This window comes from Callithrix jacchus, chromosome 8 (assembly GCF_049354715.1).
Source record: "Callithrix jacchus isolate 240 chromosome 8, calJac240_pri, whole genome shotgun sequence".
NCBI classification, from domain to species: domain Eukaryota; kingdom Metazoa; phylum Chordata; class Mammalia; order Primates; family Cebidae; genus Callithrix; species Callithrix jacchus.
This window is the reverse complement of record NC_133509.1, coordinates 86,790,964-86,813,090: the sequence shown is the minus strand read 5'-3', so window position 1 is coordinate 86,813,090 and position 22,127 is coordinate 86,790,964. Positions and strand designations below refer to the sequence as shown.

The following is a 22,127-nucleotide window of genomic DNA, read 5'->3' as shown; positions in this document are numbered from 1 at the left end:
CTCAATCAAGAAAATAATTAAAGAGCAGGCCACTCAACACTCTTCTATAAGACAAAGTTGTTTTTACAATGTTAAGATTGCCTAATTAACAAACCTTTATGTTGTTAATTTCGTTATGTATGGGTTGCTATTTCCTCGATGAAACTGAGACATACATATTAATTTACATGTCTGTAACAGTAGGAAATAATATAGAGCAAAATTTTTTTCTCCTATATGTACTATTTTCACCTTTGGATAGCCTAAGAGAAAAATCCTTATATGGTGATACAAGAACATTCTTCATCAGATACAGAGGAGTCTTTAACCAAGCCATACAACAGCCTTTTATTGACTAGACATATGTTTCAGGACTATCATGAGAGAGAACACCTTTTATTCAATATAGTTGTGGTATATTTATAGCTCTTCTACAGTATATGTTTGAATTACTAAGAGAAATGAAAAAAAAAAAATAGGTGACTAGTCCACAAGAATTTTTAATGCCTGGAAAGAAAGATGAAACGTATAATATTTTCCTGAAAATATAGTCAAATTATGAAAGCTTAAAAATAGCTTTACATATTTCAGTGGAAATTTCTCTCCCACAGAGAGCTAGAAAATATTAATCCCTAATGAAAGCTCACTTTAGATACAATCGTTGACAATATTTTCATAAATGAAGGCTTTTTGGTTTATCTTCTTTCACAAGGGAACAGCATCAGGCGTAGTGCCCAGTAAGTGTTTGCAGGAGGCCAAAGTTTATCACTGCTGAGGGTAGCATCTTTACTCCAAGTGAGCAAGACTGGTCTTATCATTGCTATCAGAACTTTGAACTTCGGAAAGAGTCAGTAATGGCTGCCACTGTTGAAAGATACTTAAAAGTTGTAACTTCCCTAAGAACATTACAGATAAAAACACTGTGGAAGTTCAGTGTGAGAGAGTATCTGCAACTCAAAGGATCTGAGAATCAGAGGTCAGAGAAACATAGAGTCTGTCACATATTTTCTGGTCTTTTTTTGGTATTTTTTGTTTTGTTTTGTGTAGAGCTGTGGTTCTCAAACATTAGTGTGCATGAGAATCACCTGGAAGGCATGTTAAAGCCCTGATTGCTGGCCCCACCCAAGAGATTCTGATTCAGCAGGTCTGAGGTGGAGCTGGAGAATTTGCATTTGTAGTGTCAGGTGATGTTACTGCCGCTCGTCCAGGACTACTGATTATTTTCTGCAAGAGAATGCTGGAGTGGAATTACTGGAACAACAGAAAAGAACCCTTTAGGCTCTTGATAGACTGTTGGGTTTTGATCAAGAAAGGGGATACACATTTAGGAACTCGCCAGGAGAACATGAATGTTCCTCTCTGAATAACCTCTTATTCATAGTTTTTTTTTTTTGGTTAGGTCCTGTATAATTTGATTTTATTTTTGCATTTCTTTGATTAGGCTGAATATTTCTCTACACTTAATAACCACAGGTATTTTCTCTTATGTAAACTTTCTCTTTGTGTTCTTTTCAGTTTTCAATCAGAGTCAAAATTCCTACTCATTTTTAATACTTGACTTTCAATGCATCTTCTTCCTGTGAAGTTCTCCTGATGACCCTACACGTGGCTCCTAGTTCGGGCCTCCTCTTCTAATAGTAAATGCTCACTCACAATACTATGGAGCATTTCTATACTGTATCCTAATTGTCTACACTCCTCTCTCCCCAGTGGACAATGAGCAACTCATGAACCATGACTGAGTCTTATTTTTATTCTTTTCCTCGGCATCTAACCAACTGCTTGGCACAAGGTCTCTGTCAATTATTTAATGAATTAATGAATATATCTATGAATATCACTGAAGAATTGCTTTTAACTCAACATGGACTTCATCTAGATGGTATAGCTACATTTTATATAAAACAAAAAGGAGCCCTGAGTCCTTAGCTAAATCTAAGAAAGCTTGTTTAAAGTAACATAAGTGTTAATTGGACAGTATATAAAAATTCACACTACGAAACTGCTAGACAATGAAATATTACAACTGCTTAAAAAAGAAAACCAAGCCCTTTTCTTTCATTCAAATAAAAGTAATTTCCTCTGCAAAATATTATAAAATTATATTTATTGATTCACCTAGAGACTTTTCAAATTAACTGGACAATTATCATAACACACCTCCCCAAAAATGTTCTTACTCTGACAATAAAACACACATGTACTTACACATTGAAGATACAAAGTAAAGTGAAATTTCAAAAACAACTACATTTTTTTTTACCATGTTACTGTCAAATTATACTTCTTGTATTCCTAATTTGCCTTTTTCACAGTTTTGCTATACCAAAAAAATTACAAACATGTATCCAGCTTCATACTATCTCTGAGACACTAGAAAAACCAGAGGTGAAACAAATGAGATTGCCGCTACCTTGGAAATAAGTAAACATGAGTACTCCTGTCTTTGGAAGGGACTTCTGGCTAGAGGTCTTGAGACTGTAAATGTAGCAGGCTTTGCATCTCAGAGTCCTGGAGAGTGTCAGATCCAAAGGAACTCCAGAGGTGCTGAAACCCCCCTAACCTCTCCCATCTGTTCTTTTGCCAAAGCCAAAAGCTCTTACCTGCAAGCTGGGTTTAGAGTCTCCATTTCAGTTGCAGCTGCGTTTCCTCCACTTTTCCCTTTAGGTCATCATGTTGCTGACCCTTGTAAACTTTTAAATTGCTATTAAAGTGCTCAGTTGTGCTCCTTTGCAGCTATATCCTGTTCCAGTTTTGAAAGTGTAATTTGAAGTAGATCTTGGAACCTATGGTCTTACTGTCTCCACAGAGCAGAATATGGCTGTAATAAGTAGCTATTAAGGTAGATGTTAAGGCCATTGTCAGTATCATCAACTGAGGCTGACCAAGTCCTGGGTGGGCTTCTTGCTGTGACAGATGCCCCACTGCGCCACATAGTCAAACAGTGAATGTGGCTCTACAGTAAGTCACACACTGGTTTTCAAAGAAGCATAAATCCTTCCACCCAGGAATCCATTGATAGGATAAACCTTTTATAAAATGAAGATTCTAAAAACTGAAAGAACATTTTGCAACCCACCCCCAAAGTTTGATTCCTACTGACAGCCTTGACTTAATACAAAAGAAACTGGACTTCAAAAGATAAATATGAATTTTTGCTTCTTTGGGTTGTGGGCTATAGTCATATCTTGCTCTGTGTCTAGTTATAGCTTCAGGTCTCCTCATGAGGCAGCAAGTATTCCCCGATCGTGGCTGGGAAAGCCCCTCCAGCTGCCTGATGTGATCATATTTCCCACCTCATTTCTCTGAGGAACATCATAATTCAGGCTATGCTTAGATCAATTGGCAAAGAAATGAACTAAATAGGGGCAATGATTATATAAACTCAATGAATCAGGTTTCACCAAAAATGAATAGGGTAAGAAATTGTCCTTTTTAAGAACACCCCCATCATATAATCATAAACGGTGCTATTTCTACTATATTTAAAAAGACCCATACATCTCAAGACCTCTCTAAGAAAATTAGGGCCACCAAGTACAAATGTAGGGACAATTAATACCATTGCTTTTTAAGACTTTTAACATTGGTTACAATATACAAAATTTTAGTTGCTGTTAATAACAAAATGAAAATGCACTGAAGTGGTTCCTGACTATTGAATGGCAAAACATTGTTAAGATATATAAAATACTTTTGAAAATACATATGCATGCTTTTGTTATGGGAGATAACTTTTAAGCATTTAAATTGTAAGATTTTTTTTTAATCGTGGTTCTTTGACTGAAAATGTGCCATATTCCTCAGCTTATCACAGAGTGAAAAGCACTGTCACAGGCTGGATTCCATGTTAGTGGAATTGCTGCACCAGTTCCTGTACTTAAGAGGTCTTACGAAAATCTTATGAAAAAACATCCGAAATACTGGAGCTCTGAAAATGATAAAAATCCAAGGGTCCACAATTGAAATCACAGATAGAAAACGCAAGGCCTGGAGGTCTTCCGCTTCTTCAGAGATCCTGTTTTTCTCCTTGGCATCCTTAAATGCTCCATAGTAAGCGCGATACTGTTTTGAAGAAAAACATTCCATTATGATGTGGAAAAGTTAATGATAGCAATCAATTCATTTACTTCACCTAAGTTTCTGTAAGAACATGGCAGTTGAGCTTGGGATACTAATTTTTGGTACATTTACAAACAGCTAAGGCCATTGCAGCTGATGGGTACAAGTGGGGAGCTGGGAAGGCTGGGGGCAGACCTGGGAGGTGGGGTGGAGTACTGGCCGGAGACCCTGTCTGATTAAGTTCCTGAAGGCTGTTTTACCTTCCTGGCTCAAGTTTCTAGGTCCCTGCCAGGCCATGAAGATCTGCTGAATCTTTTTCAAACAGGATTACCATGCTTTCATACATACAGAGTCTCTTTCCAGCTAGCATCCTGACACATACTTTCTCCAGTCCTCCTTTCTCTCTTTTCCCTGCTTCCTATCCTCTCCTATTAGTTCTCTCAGAAATAAGTCATACCTGTGAAATGTCACATGTATAGAGACACCAATAAAATGGAAGCTTTTAATCAATGTGAAGAGACAGGAGATCTGACAATGAAAAGACATGAGATGACTTGGAAAAAAGAACTGTTCAAGTAGTGTAAATTGCTCTACTTATTCTTAGCACAGATTGTTACCTTTTCATGGTTGTCATCCTTTTTTTTCCAATCTAGAAGGCAAAATATGTACAAAAATATAAGGCTCCCTTTTCTAGCTCCAACTGTGCTATAGCTGGCCTAGAGTTGGAACTGGTACAATGCCATTTTTAAAATGAGAAAACTGTTTCCATTCTCCTCACAATGACTGCTAGCCATGGCCTCTGTAAACTGCTAAGTTTACTTTACAAAATGCAAAGAGAGGTAAAGCTGCATACCTTCTCTTATCTGTAACTGCCAGAATTGCTGGCCTTTGTTTACCGGTACTGACCAGAGTAAGCACCCCCAGATAACTCCATCCTGGTGCTAAGTAACCTAAAATTATGTGGACCCCATATCTGTCCAAATAATGTATAAACTAATGTTTATCTTAACTTCTGTAAACCTCTTAAGTGGCAATCGGAATGACAAAAGTCCCCTGGCCCTTAGAATGTCTGGAGCTGCCCTCACCCTCGTCTCAGCCTAGGAAGTGATTGACAGCTTTCATTCTCATCTCCACTCCTCACCCTCACTCCCAAGGTGGTTTTGTGGGTATAAAAAGGTCTTGTCACCCTTCTTTCTCGGCCACAGGTTGGAGAGACTTGAGTCCTCTGTGGTCGCTGGCAATAAACCCTGCAATTTGGCATACATTTGTCTTGGTGTTGACTTTCTGAGCTCAGTCTGATACAACACAACCAACTCCTACTGTCTTCATCTTCCCTGAGGTCTCAGTAGCCTCCTTGGAGTCCTGCAAAATGCCTCAAACAACAGCTTTTCCTTCCATTCAGCCAACACTGATCTCTAGACCAGCACAACCATTGCTTACCACTCTGCCTAAGGCTGGCCACTTATTTTTTTTTTGCCATTACATTCTCCACGCCTACTGTGATTCTAAATTCATAATAGGATAAATGGACTCTAATGGAATAGGAAGTGTGCAAACTCAACATTAGTAAGAAGGTATATGGGTAAGAGACTGGACTCATTTGGGGTAGTCAGAGCATCTGCTGGAGAAGATGCATTTTCCCTGTAATCATTTCCTTACTGTTCTACTCTCTTCTCTACAGAGCATTTCAGTAGGCTCAGCCAGTCCAGTCTAGTGCACTTAGGAAGACACCTTATGTTGGACTCAGCTGTTATTTCAATCTGGATGCCCTTGCCCATCTGAAGTTGGGCAAGGGGGAGGCGGCGGGGGAATCTTAACAAAAGACAGCTTACCCATAACATAAATATTGTCTTTCATTAAGCTTGATGAAAAGTTTATTGGAGTATGATTTTTAAAATTCACTTTAATGCTGAATACTTAACTAAATTGAATTTTCAGACTTCCAGTTTGATACAATAGGAAGAAAGTATAAGTAAAGAGAATATGGCATGAGCTTTAGAGGCAGCTTGCAGTGCCTTCTCTAAGGCATATAGCATTTTCAGGCCAGGCACAGTGGCTCACACCTGTAATCCCAGCACTCTGGGAGGCCGAGGCAGGCAGATACTTGAGGTCAGGAGTTCGAGACCAGCCTGGACAACATGGTGAAACACCATCTTTACTAAAAATACAAAAATTAGTCAGGCATGGTGGTGGGTGCTGGTAATCCCAGCTACTCTGGAGGCTGAGGCAGGAATGCTTGAACGTGGGAGGCAGAGGTTGCAGTGAGTCTAGATTGTGCCATTGCACTGCATCCTAGGGGACAAGCAAACACTGTCTCAAAAAGAAAAAACAAAACAAAACATATTTTCACCCAAATTATTTTTACCTTAGAAAATCACAATGTCCTGAGGGTTGGTGGGGGAGCAGGGGATGGATGAGAGAGGATATGCATGTATATTTTAGGTGTTATGAGTGAGAGGTCTGTAAGCCAGGTAAAGATAAGTATAAGCTATTTAATTGCTTGTCAGAATCCATGGAGTCAGAGAAGAGATAGAGAATACCCTGAGTGCATGAGAGAGCTCTCATGCATATGCCATTTTGGGGAGCAGAAAGAATGGGTGAGATGCTCCTTATAAAGGAGGCTGTGTGAGGCCTCTAAGGGACAACAGGCAAGGAATGGGCCCAGAGAAAAGGGTCTGAGGTGGATTTAAAGGGATAGAGCAGAGGTCTGCTTTGTTACAATGCATGGACTGGATAGAAGAGGGTATCAGAAGCCGGAGAGGGCTGCCCCGCAGGGATGTCCAGTTGCAGAGCTGCAACAACATTGTCTCAATGCCTCCCAAGTCCATCAGAGGGCGTTCTGCTCACACCGATTCATTGAGCACTTTAAAAAATGCCCGTGTCTTTTTTTTTTTTTTTTTTTTTTTTTAAGACAGAGTCTCACTCTATCACCCAGGCTGGAGTGCAGTAGCAGGATCATGTCTCATTGCAGCCTTGACCTCCTGGGCTCAAGCAATCCTCCCACCTCAGCCAAGTAACTGACACTACAGGCACATGCCACCATGCCTGGCTAATTATTTTTTATTTTTTTGTAGAGGCAGGGTCTCACTGTGTTGCCTACGCTGGTCTCAAACTCTTGGGCTTAAACAATCCTCCCAAAGTGCTGGGATTTGGCCTCCCAAAGTGCTGGGATTACAAGTGTGAGCCACCACGCCCAGTGAACAATACATTTCTAATACAAATCAAGTGACTTGAAAGTCAAAATAACCTAGTAGAACTGACATGGATAAAAACTGCCTAGAAAATAAAAATTACTTATTTTAATTATACCAGTATTATTCAGTTGTTTAGATCCTAACTAATCAAGCATTCTCAAATGGTTGGAATTATATTTTGCCATATTCCACTTTGAGGAGAAAGGGGCAAATGGAAAACAAACTCATGTGAAGTGTTTTCTTTTTAAGCCAACTTAATCATGGAACTTACTGTCACCCATGTCTCCCTTTTCAGATACAGATACAATTGCTAGGTCCATTCCTTAGAAGAGTGTAAAGTCTCTAATACCTATTCAATGTGTCTTTGTGTTTTCTAGACCTTTTAAGGTAGTAGGTTGAGAATACACACACAAGTTTTCAGTACTTTTGTGCTCTTAACAGGATTTTTCCATTTTACTTGCCATAATGTCTGTAACCTTACTGTCATTCATTAGATCATTTTGAAATCCTCACGTTTTCCTTGCACCTATGGAAAAACACAAGCGGGACACTTTATCTTGTTTTGCAGTCATATTTTTAGAATTTCTTAGTTTTATTTTCTAATATGAGAAATACTGATAGAGTTAATCCACATAAACCAAAGCTGTCTGGGTCATTAATAATTGTAAGAGTATAAAGGGGTCCTTAGACCGAAATAAAGTTTTAGAGCCACTGCCCTAGCATATAGCACTACCTCCCAAGAAGATAATATTTCTTGATTTTTTTAATGTGTGGTAGGCAACAATAATACATGGAAGTTATAAGTAGTGATAATAATGATGCTAATTATTGAGGCAAGGCACTGGTTTAGATGATGAATGTATATATTCTGTAAATAATTTCAAATCTTCCTAACAATCTCACAGAACAAGTATGGTTAAAATCATTTTACAGATGAGGAAACTGAGGTCAGAAAGGGTAAATTAGCCACTTCCATAGCTAGTCAGTGATAAAGCCTGATTCAAACTTGTGTCTGATGCTAAAGCCCTTATCCTTTCTAGAAAATGGTGGTTCTTGTGAAGAATGCTGTCAACATTAAATATATTTGAACTTTACAGGTTTTTTAGAAAATCGTTTTCCACTCCCTTTCCTTCAACCCTCACAACACCCTATGAGTTATCCAAGTCTCTTTAGAGACATTTCCAAATGCAATGTTCTTTCCATTGTATGATGTTACTTTCTGCATTGATCTGACTAAAACATTCAAACTCAGGTCAAAATTTCCATGCATTTGGCTACTGTCTGTTTTATCACAGCATCTAGATAAGTGAGACCCCAACTTTAAAATGGGAACCCCTAAAAGATTTTATAAAGAATCAGTAACCAATTTAGGTTTTATGGGCCAAGAGGAAAGATCATAAATATCTGATAGGTACTAATATAACATGGGAGAAAACACATTTCCACAATTTATTATTGATGGAATTCAAAATATATTAATAATTGAGTACTTTTTTTTTTGGTAATATATCTACTAAAAAGAAGAATAAAATGCTTTCTTGGAACAGTATTTTTCTTGGAATAGTATGACTCAATTGAAGCTCAAAGCTCTTGGGCCTTATCAAATTGCAGAGATTCATTTCTAAGAATTATTTCTAACTCCAGGGAGATATGAAACAATGGCCAGGATAGATGTGGCCTGTGAGCTGTGGTTTGCCAACTCCTGTTTTTAGAGTGCCATTGTACAAATGTGATCCCTGAATCAGAGCTTGCCTATCATCTGGGAAATTGTTAAGAATGAAAATTCTTTAAAAATGTCTGAATCAGAAACTCTGGGGAATGGGGTTCAGCCATCTGTTTTTCTAGATGACTTGATGGTGATTCTGAGCATGTTAGAGTTTGAAAAACACTGCTGTATGTCATCTATGCCTATATCTATATTTAGATAGATTTAGATAGATATAGATTTATGTATTTGTTTATTTTTGGGGCATACTGTTTCCACCCCTGCATGCTGATGCTCAAGATTTCTTTTCCCGGCCCAGCACGGTGGCTCAAGCCTGTAATCCCAGCACTTTGGGAGGCCGAGGTGGGTGGATCACGAGGTCGAGAGATCGAGACCAACCTGGTCAACATGGTGAAACCCCGTCTCTACTAAAAATACAAAAAATTAGCTGGGCATGGTGGTGCGTGCCTGTAATCCCAGCTACTCAGGAGGCTGAGGCAGGAGAATTGCCTGAACCCTGGAGGCGGAGGTTGCGGTGAGCCGAGATCGGGCCATTGCACTCCAGCCTGGGTAACAAGAGCGAAACTCCGTCTCAAAAAAAAAAAAAAAAAAAAAAAAAAAAGATTTATTTTCCCACACACAGTGAGGCCTTCATTTAAAGGAAAAATCACTTTGTATTTCCCTTTCATCCACCATTGAGAGTAATATACAAAATTGCTACACTCTGAGAAGAAATTTAACAACTTTCCTATTGACAGAAGTCTCAGGATTTCGAGAACATAGGATTGGCAATGGAATTTCTTTAAGTGTTGTTTTTGTTCAACAGGTACCTTGGGGGTGGGAAAAAGGAGAGGAGCAACACTGAAAAAATTTCTTCAAGCCTCACCTACTCCCAGATGTCTTGGCAGGGCCTCTAGGAGCAAATACCTTCAAAACGACGAGGTAATTCCATCTCCACTGCCATCCTCATTACTAAATTGAAACCCGAGATACTGGCTTTCATGTCATCTCACTTACCAAGATACATCAAAACCCGTCAAGACAGGTTATCAAAACGACAAACATACTGCTAAAACATACAAAGAGCCTCGGCCTCCATCACCACAATCCCGGGCGGATGCAGCACCAGAAACAGCAGCCGTGGTGCCTCAAAGTTTACGCAGGCGTTTTTAAAAATTAAAACTATGCATCTGCAAATCACTCTGGCGAGATTAAACCTCATTTTCCCTTTCTATGCCAACACCACGAAGAAGACCCCTTCCCCAAGACGCCATTCACCCATTTCTGATACCACTGAAGTCATGAGCGGGTCTAACAAAATAAAACATCACCCAGCCATCGTCGGGAAGTAGAGGGCTCCTATTGCCAAGGAGAAACTAAGTTCTGCTCCTCCTAAGGAGCAAAAATGATCCCGAGATCTCCCTAGAAGGAAGCAGAGAGGAGGGAGTTCTGTCACATGGAGAGGGTTTTGCTGGGCTAAGGAGACACGGTCGGGCTGTCTTTCCTTTCCTTTCTTTAACTTTCCTTCATTTCGTTCCACAAACTGAGTTATATCTCGGGGCTGTGGAGGAAATCCAATTTGGGGAACTCAGTAACAAACTTTCCTGGCCCAGTGCGCAGCTCGCCTGGCCCCGCGTCCATCCCTCTCACTCCACCCTGCCCCGCATCAGCGGCCAGATAGTCCCAGCTCCCTGCTCTCTCGGGGCCCGGGGACTCACAATTACAGGCAGGGAACACATAGTGAAGAGCACGGTCATGAGCGCCAGCAGCAGGAGGTGATCCACCTCCTCCAGGGGCTGCAGGGACGCTTCCCTCCTGCTGGCGCGGGGCTCGGTGTGGTCCCTGGTGCAGGAGCGCGGGTGCCGCTGCAGCCGCCGGTGCATCCCATAGAGGTTGCGCATGGCACCCAGGTTGCACAGCACAGTGGCGAGGACCAGCAGCGCCATGAGGCTGGAGTAGAGCACAGAGTAGCCCAGCACCGACAGTGAGCCCTCCTCGTGGACCATCTGGATAAAGCACCAGGTCCCGGGGCAGTACTGCACGAACTTCCCGAAGCCCGCGAAAGGTAGAGCGCAGAAAGCCAGGCAGAAGGCGCTCACCACCGGGGCCACCAGCGCTCCCCGGCGCAGGGTGATGTGCTGTCTGTAGAAGAAGGGGTGCCCTAGGGAGAGCCAGCACTCCAGTGCCATGGCCAGGAGTTGCAGTGTCGAGGAGAGCCCAAAGAAGGACATGAAGAAGGCGAAGGCTTGGCACAGCGAGTTGTCCAATGCGGGCTCAAGCACCCGCAGGCTCCTGTTCTGAGCGTAGGCAGCCAGCACCACGGGGCTCAGGAGGCACTTGCCCAGCAAGTCGGTGACCGTCAGGCCGCACACCAGCACGTAGAAGACTGAGGGCGGCGGGCGCGGTGGACGCGGCGGGCACCACCCCAGCCCAGAGCGCGCCAGCAGCCCCAGGGCCAGCAGGTTGCCCAGGAGGCCGGTGCTGAAGAGCACCCCGCCCATCGCCGCCGAGTTGCCCTTTTCCACCGAGGTGGTGTTCTGGCAGCGGTAGAAGGGCAACCTCATGACTTGCAGGAGCGGAGGGCTGGAGTCAAGGCTGCGGAAGGGCGAGGGCCCTGGCGCCCAGGTGCTGAGGAGCCCCCGGCTGCTCCGCACTCACGCACGCGGCTCTGGCAGAGAGGCTGCGCCGCAGAGAAAGCTCCGAGGGCGGCGGGGTGTACCCCACAGCAGGCACCTCCTATCTAAACTCGCGGGTCACACCCCTCTTTGAGAGGCGGGACATTCTGCAGGGTGCGCGCCTGGCGCTGGCATTGCGGAGCCTGGAGCAGACCAGTAAAGAGTTCCGCCCTGACGCGCTGCGTTCTCAGTAGAGACAGACCCTGGTGCCGAGTCGGAAGGACAGAAGGAAAATAGCCAGAATTCCGAGCCGCCCGCACCAGTCCTTACAGCGAGGCAAGAGAATAACTACTTAAATGGACGGGAAATTAAGCAGCAGCCACCTGGGAGGAGGGCAGTGTGAAGGGTGCCAGTGGTGGAACTCTGGAGGTGGCCAAGAACTCTGAAGATGAGCAAAGAGGGGAGTCTGAGAAAGGGCTTCCACCTGTCTTGAATTAGTGAGTTAAGGAAGGGTAATGATAATTCACGTTTGGGAAGCCCCTAAGCCTTCCCTCCTCTTCTCATCTCCTCTAGATCAGGGCAAGAAGTTGTCCCAGATTTCAGGGAAGTGATTTGTGGGAAAGCCAAGAGCCAGTGTTGGTCCTGGGTACCATGAATCACAGTGACTGTAGAGAGCTGGTGGGAAGATCATGGTTAGCAACACTAATCATCAGACAGGCCTGGGCTGGCGTCCAGGTTCTGCTTCTCACTGCATGTGTGACTCTATGGGACTTGCTTAGCCTCCCAAGCAGTAACATCTGTCTGGCCTGCTTGGCTCTTTTGAGGCATAGAAATGACACATAAAGTGCAGGTACATAGGAAATGCTCAATACATGTGGTCCCATGATTCTCATGTGACGGCAGGGTGTTTTGGTAGCTCATATTTAACTGCAGTTTTAGCATGGATTCTGAAATCAGAAAATGGTAGATTTGGCATAGAGCTTTCTCACTTCTCTGATTTGTGACTACTAGAAAACATTTATTCCCTTTTGGCCTTTGACTTGGCTGTGTCAGAAAGGCAAGGGAGTTAATTGTGATAAATGTGATTTTATTTCTTTAACTAGCACTGGATGCCCTGGAAGAGAAACTGGCTTTGAGTGTGGAACCTGAGTGGGATGACAAGGTTATGTTATGTAAGCAAGTAGATTATGCCTTGGCTTGAAGGGGCTCATTTTTAGGCCTCCTGCCTGTTCTGATGGACAGAATCAGGCAAAGAGCAAGACCCTTGGGCTTTAGATGTGAAAACCTGAAGGGCAGACAGAGAAGCCTCCAGACTGAAAGCCTGGCCAGTAATTCAGGCCACAGGGTGGAGAGGAAGAATCTAAGCTTTGGAATTAGAGAGTTCTGAACTCCTCCACCACTCGCTGTGTGATCCCAACCTAATGGAATATGGGACTTAACGCTGAACGCATGGGGTTGTTGTGAGTTTGAGAAAACATAAAGTGCTTTGGCATAGTGCAATAATAATAATAAGAGCTAGTATTTATTGGTCCTGATGCAGGTTGGACACTCCCTAAGCCTTTTACTTATATTGACTCAATAGAATGTTTTATATAGAGTTAGTTCCCCTGTCTTCTACCTGCTCTCTCTCATCCCTACCTCTAGCCACTAGCACATAAGGATGGGTTTAGAAGAGCCCCATTTGACTTAATGAAGTGAAAAGAAGAGCAGCCCCATAATCAAAAGACATGAGAATTTGATGAAAGCTATGGTCTCCTCCACAGACAGACAGACAGATACACACACACACACACACACACACACACACACACATTCTCTCTCTCTCCACCCCCCCTCCACATCAATCTCAGGCCATTCACCATTTCCTAAAGTCCCTCTATGGTACTTAGAGGAGACCCAATGACACTAGCTTAAGAATCCTTCGTCTAAGAGTATTGCATGGGTTGTTCTTCTGAAGCATATCTACTTCAATTCCTTGCAGCTTTATTTTCATGCTACAGTGGCTTCCAACTCCCTATTTCTCCTAGGAACCCTAAGACCGTAAATAACTTTTAAAGAAAACAACCCCAAAGTATGACTGTTGGGCCAGCTGTGGGTCCTTCACAAGGTTTACATATGTCATGCTTTAAGCTTGAAGGTTTTGAACAAGTGCAATTCAGGAAACCACACGTTTCCTCTCGGACACTGTAGCTGTCCTTTGCCATGGGATTTCCGGTTGCCTTTCTTGCCTGCTTTGCCGGGTGTTCACCCTGCCCTGTTCTCAGGTCTAACTTTGGAGTCTTCTGTGCCAGCTTCTGAGAAATCCTATTTTGTGATTTCACTGTACAGCCAAGAAAAGGGTCGTTTGTTCATGAATCAAATATTTTTTGAGCTCCTACTCCATGCCAAGTGTGGGGGTGAGAGGGATGAGGCATGTGGGCATACAGCAGATACAGAAAGGCAAACATCATGTTGTGTGACCTCTACAGGCTTATACATTTTTATATTAGCTTTCAGAGTAACCAGGCTAAGTATGTTTTTTTCCTGGAAACCTTTAATGACAATATTTTAGGCCAAGTTAATGGTAAAATTACCTCCATTATCTACAGAGCTGTACCAGACTGCTTAATTGGGTTGTAGGATGGATCTTCTGAAAAAAGAAATGACATCATGTGGATGACAATTTTAAATATATAATTACTTTATGGCAATGTAAACATAAAAATCATAGCTCATGGACAATGTGGCTCAGAAGCTCATGTAGGCAAATGAAAACCTTCACTTACACTTGAGAAGGAATGGTAGAAAAATGTCTCCTTGGATTCTGATATTTTCAATATTGTACCTGTAATAATTATTTTAAAATACTTTAAATGTAAAACAAGTGATATGGGTTGGCTGTGTCCCCACCCACATCTCATCTTGAATCTTGGCTCCCATAATTCCCACTTGTCATGGGAGGGAACTGGTGAAACATAATTGAATAATGGGGGCAGGGCTTTCCTGTGCTGTTCTGTGATGGTGAATAAGTCTCACAACATCTGATGGTTTTATAAAGAAGAGTTCTTCTACACAAGTTCTCTCTTGCCTGCCACCATGTAAGACATGACTGTGCTCCTCATTTTCCTTCTGCCATTATTGTGAGGCCTCCCCAACCATGTGGAACTGTGAGTCAATTAAACCTCTTTCCTGTATAAATTACCTGGTCTCAGATATGTCTTTATTAGAAGCATGAGAACAGACTAATACAACAAATGTATGCTTATGGTGAGGATTTAGGAAGGAGAAAAGAAGGAAAAAAGGATATTTTTTTTTTCTGGATCCATCCTGACTATGCTTCTAAATCTTATCTATTGCTTACTTCTACTGAACTCCAAGTGATATTTGGGGCTGGAGATTGTGAAGAGCAAGGAAGGGAGAGGAAGGATGCTAAAAAATATTGCATGGGTTGTTCTTCTGAAGCAGATCTACTTCAATTCCTTGCAGCTTTATTTTCATGCTACAGTGGCTTCCAACTCCCTATTTCTCCTAGGAACCCTAAGACCGTAAATAACTTTAACTTAGCTTTCAAATTTGGAGCATGTTCTGCATGCTAGAGACCATGCTAGATGTTTCTTCACATTTAGGACATGGAGTGGTATCGTAGCAGTGTGGCCATGATGTGTTAGGTCTTGGGATTCATACTGTGTGAACTTAAATCTCAGCTTTGTCCCTTGCTAGCTCTGTACCCTTGCATAATCTTCTAACTTTTCTAAACCTTAATCCCCTTATCTGTAGAAATGAGGGAAGGAGGGTGAAGGGGAATAATTTAACTGAACTCCTGAGATAGTATCTTGCTTAAATAAAATACTCTGCATAGAACAATAGTTACCAGTCTTGGCTGCACTTTGGAATCACCTGGAGAGCTTTAAACCTTTCTGATGTTTTAGCACCCCAAACTCATGACACCAGACTCTTTAGGGAGTGCCCTCCAGGCTTCAGTATTTTTTGAAGCTCCCCAGTTACTTCCAGTGTGCAGCTAAGGGGAGAATGTTAAGCGCTGTTCTGTGGCATGCTCTGCATGGCTCTGTAAGTGATATTCATTAATGCTTCCATTTCTGCCAACTGCACTGCAGAAGTTTTCTTTATCTCTCATTTCTTGGATAAGGAAAATGAGACTCAGACATTAATAACTTGTTTAAGTTCACGTAACTAGTATGCGATGAGTCTAGAATGGCATCCAGATCTTTTGGATTTCCCAAGCCTCTGCCTTGGAGAAAGAAATTGCAGAGAAGACCAAGGAGTGAGAGAGAAAGGAGGGACCCTGCAACTTTCTCTGTCTACTCAGAAGTCAAGAGGCAGAACTACTACCAGGGACAGATCACATGTCAGTGCCCTGTGTTTCTGTGGTCATACAATGTCTTGTGGTGAAGTCCGCTCAAATATTTTGGGATCCATTTGCTATTTGCAGGTAGTTTAATAAAAACTTCATTTTTGTTTGATTCTTATTCCTGATTTTTGGGGTTCCCTACCCTTTTGTCTAGCAAGAATTTCCATTTTGATTTTTTGCTGCTAAACTGTTCATGTATAACTGTCAAACATTTGACTTCTGTCCATGTGTAAATCAGGATCAGGATCTTTGTATGTGTAGGAACTGGAGAAAACATACTCTCAAAAGATCAGCATGAATTTTTGAAAATGTCTTTGGGCGATGACCTGAGAGTAAGTAAACTGTGGAATAATCCATCTGTAACCCAATCATAGCTCCTGAAGGTTCGCTGATTACTGAGCTTGTCTAGCTGCTTGCATAAGCTTCCGAGGAAGATTGTTGGCAGGTATGGCTGGTTTGGTTGCCAAAAAAAGCAAACTCTGAGATGGTGATTAGGATAGGATATGTAGCATACTTATTAAGAAGTGCTTTTTTTTTTTTTTTTTTTTTTTTTTTTGAGACGGAGTTTCGCTCTTGTTACCCAGGCTGGAGTGCAATGGCGCAATCTCGGTTCACCGCAACCTCCGCCCCCTGGGTTCAGGCAATTCTCCTGCCTCAGCCTCCTGAGTAGCTGGGATTACAGGCACGCGCCACCATGCCCAGCTAATTTTTTGTAATTTTTAGTAGAGACGGGGTTTCACCATGTTGACCAGGATGGTCTCGATCTCTTGACCTCGTGATCCACCCGCCTCGGCCTCCCAAAGTGCTGGGATTACAGGCTTGAGCCACCGCGCCCGGCCAAGAAGTGCTTTTGAGATTAACACCAGTGAAAAAGAAGGAACAGAAGCAGACTTGGGTACAGATACTGGGTTGTGATAGTTCTAATAAAAGACCTTCACCAACCTGACTGGAAACTCAGAAGCTGACAAGGTCCCTCAAAGTTGTCCTGAGTTGAAGGTAAGGGTACTAGGCCCTTGTATCCCTAAATAGGCCAGTGACTGGGGACAGGTTGCCCTGGGGAAGGGCACAGAGTCTTGGGTGCTGCAGCTCTCTCAGCCAAGGCCAGGTATGGAGGGGGCTGTTGGCTGAGAACTGTGCCACAGCCAGGGAAATAAGCCTTTCAGTCCTGAATGGGATCTGAGCAGTGCATTACAGTGTCCAGTACTGGTGGCAGTGCTGGTGGGCATCTCAGCTGAGACACAGAGGCTGTGGGCCCTTAAGCTCCACTATTCCTACCTCAGGTTTAAAGGAGCCTCCCTGATCCCTTTTAGGTGAACCAGGGAAGTGAGGCCACTGCCCAGGCCACAGCATTCCAATACTAACTTGTGTTTTACTCATACTGTTTGTGTTAGGTTGTTCTTATGTAGCTATAAAGAAATAACTTTCACAGTGACAGACAACATTAAACCATTTTTAAAAAGAAAAAAAATACCTGAATCTGAGTAATTTATACAGAAAGAGGTTTAATTCGCTCATAGTTCTGCAGGCTATACAGGAAGGATGGTGCTGACATCTGCTTGGCTTCTGAGGAGGCATCAGGGAGCTTTAACTCATGGAGGAAGGTAAAAAGGGAGAAGGCATGTCACATGGCAAGAGTGGGAGCAGGAGAGAGAGAGGGGAGGGTGTCACACACATTTAATCAACCAAATCTCATGAGAAATTATACACTATCTTGAGGAGAACACAAGCAGATGGTACGAAACCATTCATAAGGGATCTGTCCCCATGATCCAGTCACCTCTCACCAGGCCCCACCTCCAGCATCAGGGATTACATTTCAACATGGTTCGGTACACAAATATTCAAACAACATCACTGTTTTTTATTTACCTCTCCTCAGCTTAGTCTTGAATTTTTATTTCCTCTCTCTGATCCCTCAGCAATCTTCTTCAGATTCTTCCCAGAAATTTCTTACCCTCATTCCAAACCTCCATTACCCAGTCCCTTGCATTCCCTCAAATGCCCCAGGCATTTGCTGTATGATATTGTGTGTTTGTTTGCATGTTGGGTGTGAGTCTCTCAAGGACAGGGACTACACCTTATTCAACTTTGTGCCCCTATGTTCCAGCACACACTGCTAGACACACAATAGATTCTCAATAAATGCTTACTGAATGAATGAATAGTGATAATACCTTCTACTATTTGTCCATGTCCTGAAAGACTATTTTTGAGTCTTAAACAATTTGGTATCTTACCTAAGAAGCAAAGATGTTCCTCTGTTCAGCTACCAGGCAGAAAGCCCAGGTTAAATAAACACAAATTGTATGCAAATACAAGTCTAGGACCCAAAATTATTTTATGTACCTGGATGTGGCTCTGGAGGAAGACATAAAGTAAACAATTGAAATTGACTTTTGAAATTGATTGTTTTTCTCTGTCTATGACATTAACTGGTGCAGATTTTTATGAAAAAGAAATTATTTAAAACAGCACACTTTTAAAAAAAAAAAGCAAGAAAGCTTTGAGAATAAACAGTTGGAAAAGTTGGATACTTCCAACTTTAGGAGTGATTATCGTTACTGTTAATGAAACTGGAGACACAGGAGAAAATTACCAGGTTCCAATGTTTCAATGATCAGTTTGAATTTAAATACAGATAAATTGTCTTCCTACTAGTCAGAAATCTGAGCTGGATGAAGGATAATCTGCAGGTATGACACTTTTAACCAATGGATCAAGAGTAGATGATAAACTTCATCTAAGGCAGTAAACATGGTAAACATGCTGGGGAGGACTTTGATTTAGATTCTACAGAGTGATTTAAACTAACAAGAGAGTTGTTGATCTGAGCAGTGAGACAACTGTGATCTCTGCATGTTTATCAACATAATCTGTCCTTTTTTTGTACTTGGTAAAAAACATTATTGTGGACAATAACCAACATGACTCAAATTTTTCAATTTTGCTTCTCTTTGGGAATTTTAAATTACAAATTGTTGGACAACTTATTAATGTATTCCTTTATCTCAGTATTTACTTCTCAAACTTCACTCTTCATAGCTGTAAAAGCTCATGAGTCTGATTGTGATTGAGAACAGTTCTTATTAGGGAAGAGTGAAAATTAACTTGTGGGTTATCACAGCAATAATAAGAAGAGAAAATGTTAAGAATACTACACTTGTTATGGTGGAGTGTGAAGAGGAAACACTGATCTTTGGCTTTAGGGACTGATCAAGTGAGGTTTTCTGCCCTAGAATACACCCAGTCAGGAAGTAGTGACTGGTCTGTTCCAATCATGCCTGCAGATCTGGCCAGGGCAGAATCCGTTAGCTGAACAACTTAGCCATCTAGCAGAGACCAGCTGGTTTCTCACCAAATCCATTTCCTCTTCTTGAACAGTCCCATAAGCTACATTTCTCTGCCTCCCTTGCAGTAATGTATCACCACCTAGCTGAATTCTGTTCTCCCACATGCTGCTGTTCATTCCCCTTTCCCATCTGCCAGCTGGATGTGGAAGACTCTAAGGCCTTAGAACATGATGAACAAATGTATGAAAGGACCCTGGACCCTGGACCCCAGAATGACCATGTAGAATGTTTACTGCTGACAAGGAATGTACATTTTGAACATAGGTGAGCAAAAATATACTATTGTGTTATGCTGATTGAGAATTTAGACCTTGTTACAGCAGCTGGCATTAACCTAAAGCTTACATTTCATAAGACCATCTCTACTGCAAGAGAGGCTGGGGAATGTTGTCCTTCCGTTGGACTCATTATCATCATGAATAAAATTGGAATTGTGTTGATAAGAATGATAGAGGGAATGGAATGTTTGGTGGTCAACCAGCAGTCTCTGCTACAGTATGCAATAGTTCAGATTTTGCAGAGTGATCAAGAAAAATGAGAACTGAGAAAAGATCATTGAATTTGGCAACTAGGAGTCACTGATGACCTTTATGAGCACAGAGTAGGGTAGTTATCAGATCACAGAAGATGGAGTGAATGGGCTATGAGTCACTGGAGGCAGCAATGTAATTTTGGAAAAGAAATTAAAAGCTTGAGAAACAGAGGGACAAAATGAATCTTAAAAATGGGTCAAAAACTGTTCATATTTTGAGGGCTGACAAAGAAAAAACAGTAGAGCTCCCATTCAACATCCAACGTCAAGAGCTCTTGGTTCTTGAGCCTTTGAACTTCAGAACTTACTCTAATGGACCCCCACCCCTACCCACCATCCCTGGTTCTCAAGCCTGGGAACTTGGATTGAAATACACCAGTGGCTTTCCTGGTTCTCCAGTGTGTCAGCATATTGGACTTCTCAGACTCCGTGGTTACAAAGGCAGAATGGCTTCCAGTAATGTCAAAATTTTTAACCCGGTGTTGCAAGGAAACACCAATGGGTCACCCGGGATGACCTTCAGAGACCTGAAGACATTTACTAAAGAAGCAATGTTAAGTTTTTATAACATCTTCTATTGAGTAAAAGTGAAAAGCAACTTTTTACTTGGTTGAAACCAGTTGAGAAAGACATTCTATCAAGTATCAAGTATGTGCACAAACTTTTAAAAAATCAATTTTATTGACCTATATTGAACTTCATAAGCTTTCCCTATTAACAATAAAGCTATTGTGAACATTGTGTACAAGTCTTTGCACAAATATACAGACATGTGCTTTCATTTCTTTTGGCTAAGCTAGGAGTGAAATGATTGGATCACATGTTAGGTGTATATTTAACTCTCAAAAGAGCTGCCAAACTGTTTTTAAAAGAAGTGGCTGGGGCCGGGCGCGGTGGCTCACGCCTGTAATCCCAGCACTTTGGGAGGCCGAGGCGGGTGGATCACAAGGCCAAGAGATCGAGACCATCCTGGTCAACATGGTGAAACCCCGTCTCTACTAAAAATACAAAAAATTAGCTGGGCATGGTGGTGCGGGCCTGTAATCCCAGCTACTCAGGAGGCTGAGGCAGGAGAATTGCCTGAACCCAGGAGGCGGAGGTTGTGGTGGGCCGAGATCGCACCATTGCACTCCAGCCTGGGTAACAAGAGCGAAACTCCATCTCAAAATAAACAAACAAATAAATAAATAAATAAAGTGGCTGTACCATGTGCATCAACTTTTGTTTGAGAAACTAAGCAATTAATGTGTCATTTAGTTTTTCTTAGATGAGTCTTGTGATTTGGTAGAGAGACTTGGCTGTATATAATTTACCACTTTTTGATTATGGGGATAGCGTTGTAATTTCCGAGCTTCAGTTTTCTCTCATCTATGAAATGAAAGACCTACTGATGTGCTTTCTGAGCTATTCACATTTTAAGTACTTGTGCACTTTATGTCCTTCACATTCTAGAAGCAAAAAAGCTGAAATGACAGTATATTGTGAAAGTACTTTGCTTTTAAAATAGACTTGTTTTAGATGAAAAAAAAAAAAGAAAAGAAAAACCAGGGGAAAAGGAGAGCATAAAAAGAAAGAGGAGATGATTGAGGGAGGAAGTCTCAAAGATATTAGGATGGGCCGTGATATTAAAGAGATAAGCCATAGAAAGTCTCCATGACAAGAGTTATGAATGTGAAACTGGTGCATATAGAGACAGATGTTTTGAGGTGAAATGTGAGGTACATGATGGAGTTGATCCCGAATAGTCTCATCTGTTAATCCACCAGGTATCACTGGAGATAGAGCTGTGAACATGGAAAATATGGTCACTGCCTTCATGAAAAGAAATGGCAAAGAAGAAGAGATGAGTTTGTCTCCGAGGAGGGTGGATCACGAGGTCGAGAGATCAAGACCATCCTGGTCAACATGGTGAAACCCCGTCTCTACTAAAAATACAAAAAATTAGCTGGGCACGGTGGCGCGTGCCTGTAATCCCAGCTACTCGGGAGGCTGAGGCAGGGGAATTGCCTGAACCCAGGAGACGGAGGTTGCGGTGAGCCGAGAGCGCGCCATTGCACTCCAGCCTGGGTAACAAGAGCGAAACTCCGTCTCGAAAAAAAAGAACAAAAAAAAAAAAAAAAAAAAAAAGTAAGGAATATCAGGGGTATGAAGAATTAGGAGAAGAATGGAGCAGCCAATTAGGGAAGGCCCTTAGGCACAATTAGGAGGTGACAGAGTGGTGGCCATGGTGGTGGTGGTGGCAGTTGGCCGACAACAGCTGAGAGCACAACTGTAGTGAGTATGAGGGTCTCTTAGCACAGTTCTTTAACTTCTTGTGACCTCAAGGCAGGAATGGAAAAATA

General features: G+C 42.1%; 1 protein-coding gene across 1 annotated transcript; it reads right to left on the bottom strand.

The window, feature by feature from the left end:
• Positions 1-2,069: 2,069 nt before the first annotated feature.
• Positions 2,070-11,629, bottom strand: PTGDR (prostaglandin D2 receptor). Its single transcript, XM_002753904.6, has 2 exons — positions 10,659-11,629; positions 2,070-4,044 (listed from the first exon to the last, which is right to left on the bottom strand). The coding sequence occupies exons 1-2, from the start codon at positions 11,502-11,504 to the stop codon at positions 3,811-3,813; spliced, it is 1,080 nt and encodes a 359-aa protein (XP_002753950.1). The 5' UTR covers positions 11,505-11,629; the 3' UTR covers positions 2,070-3,810.
• Positions 11,630-22,127: the final 10,498 nt, after the last annotated feature.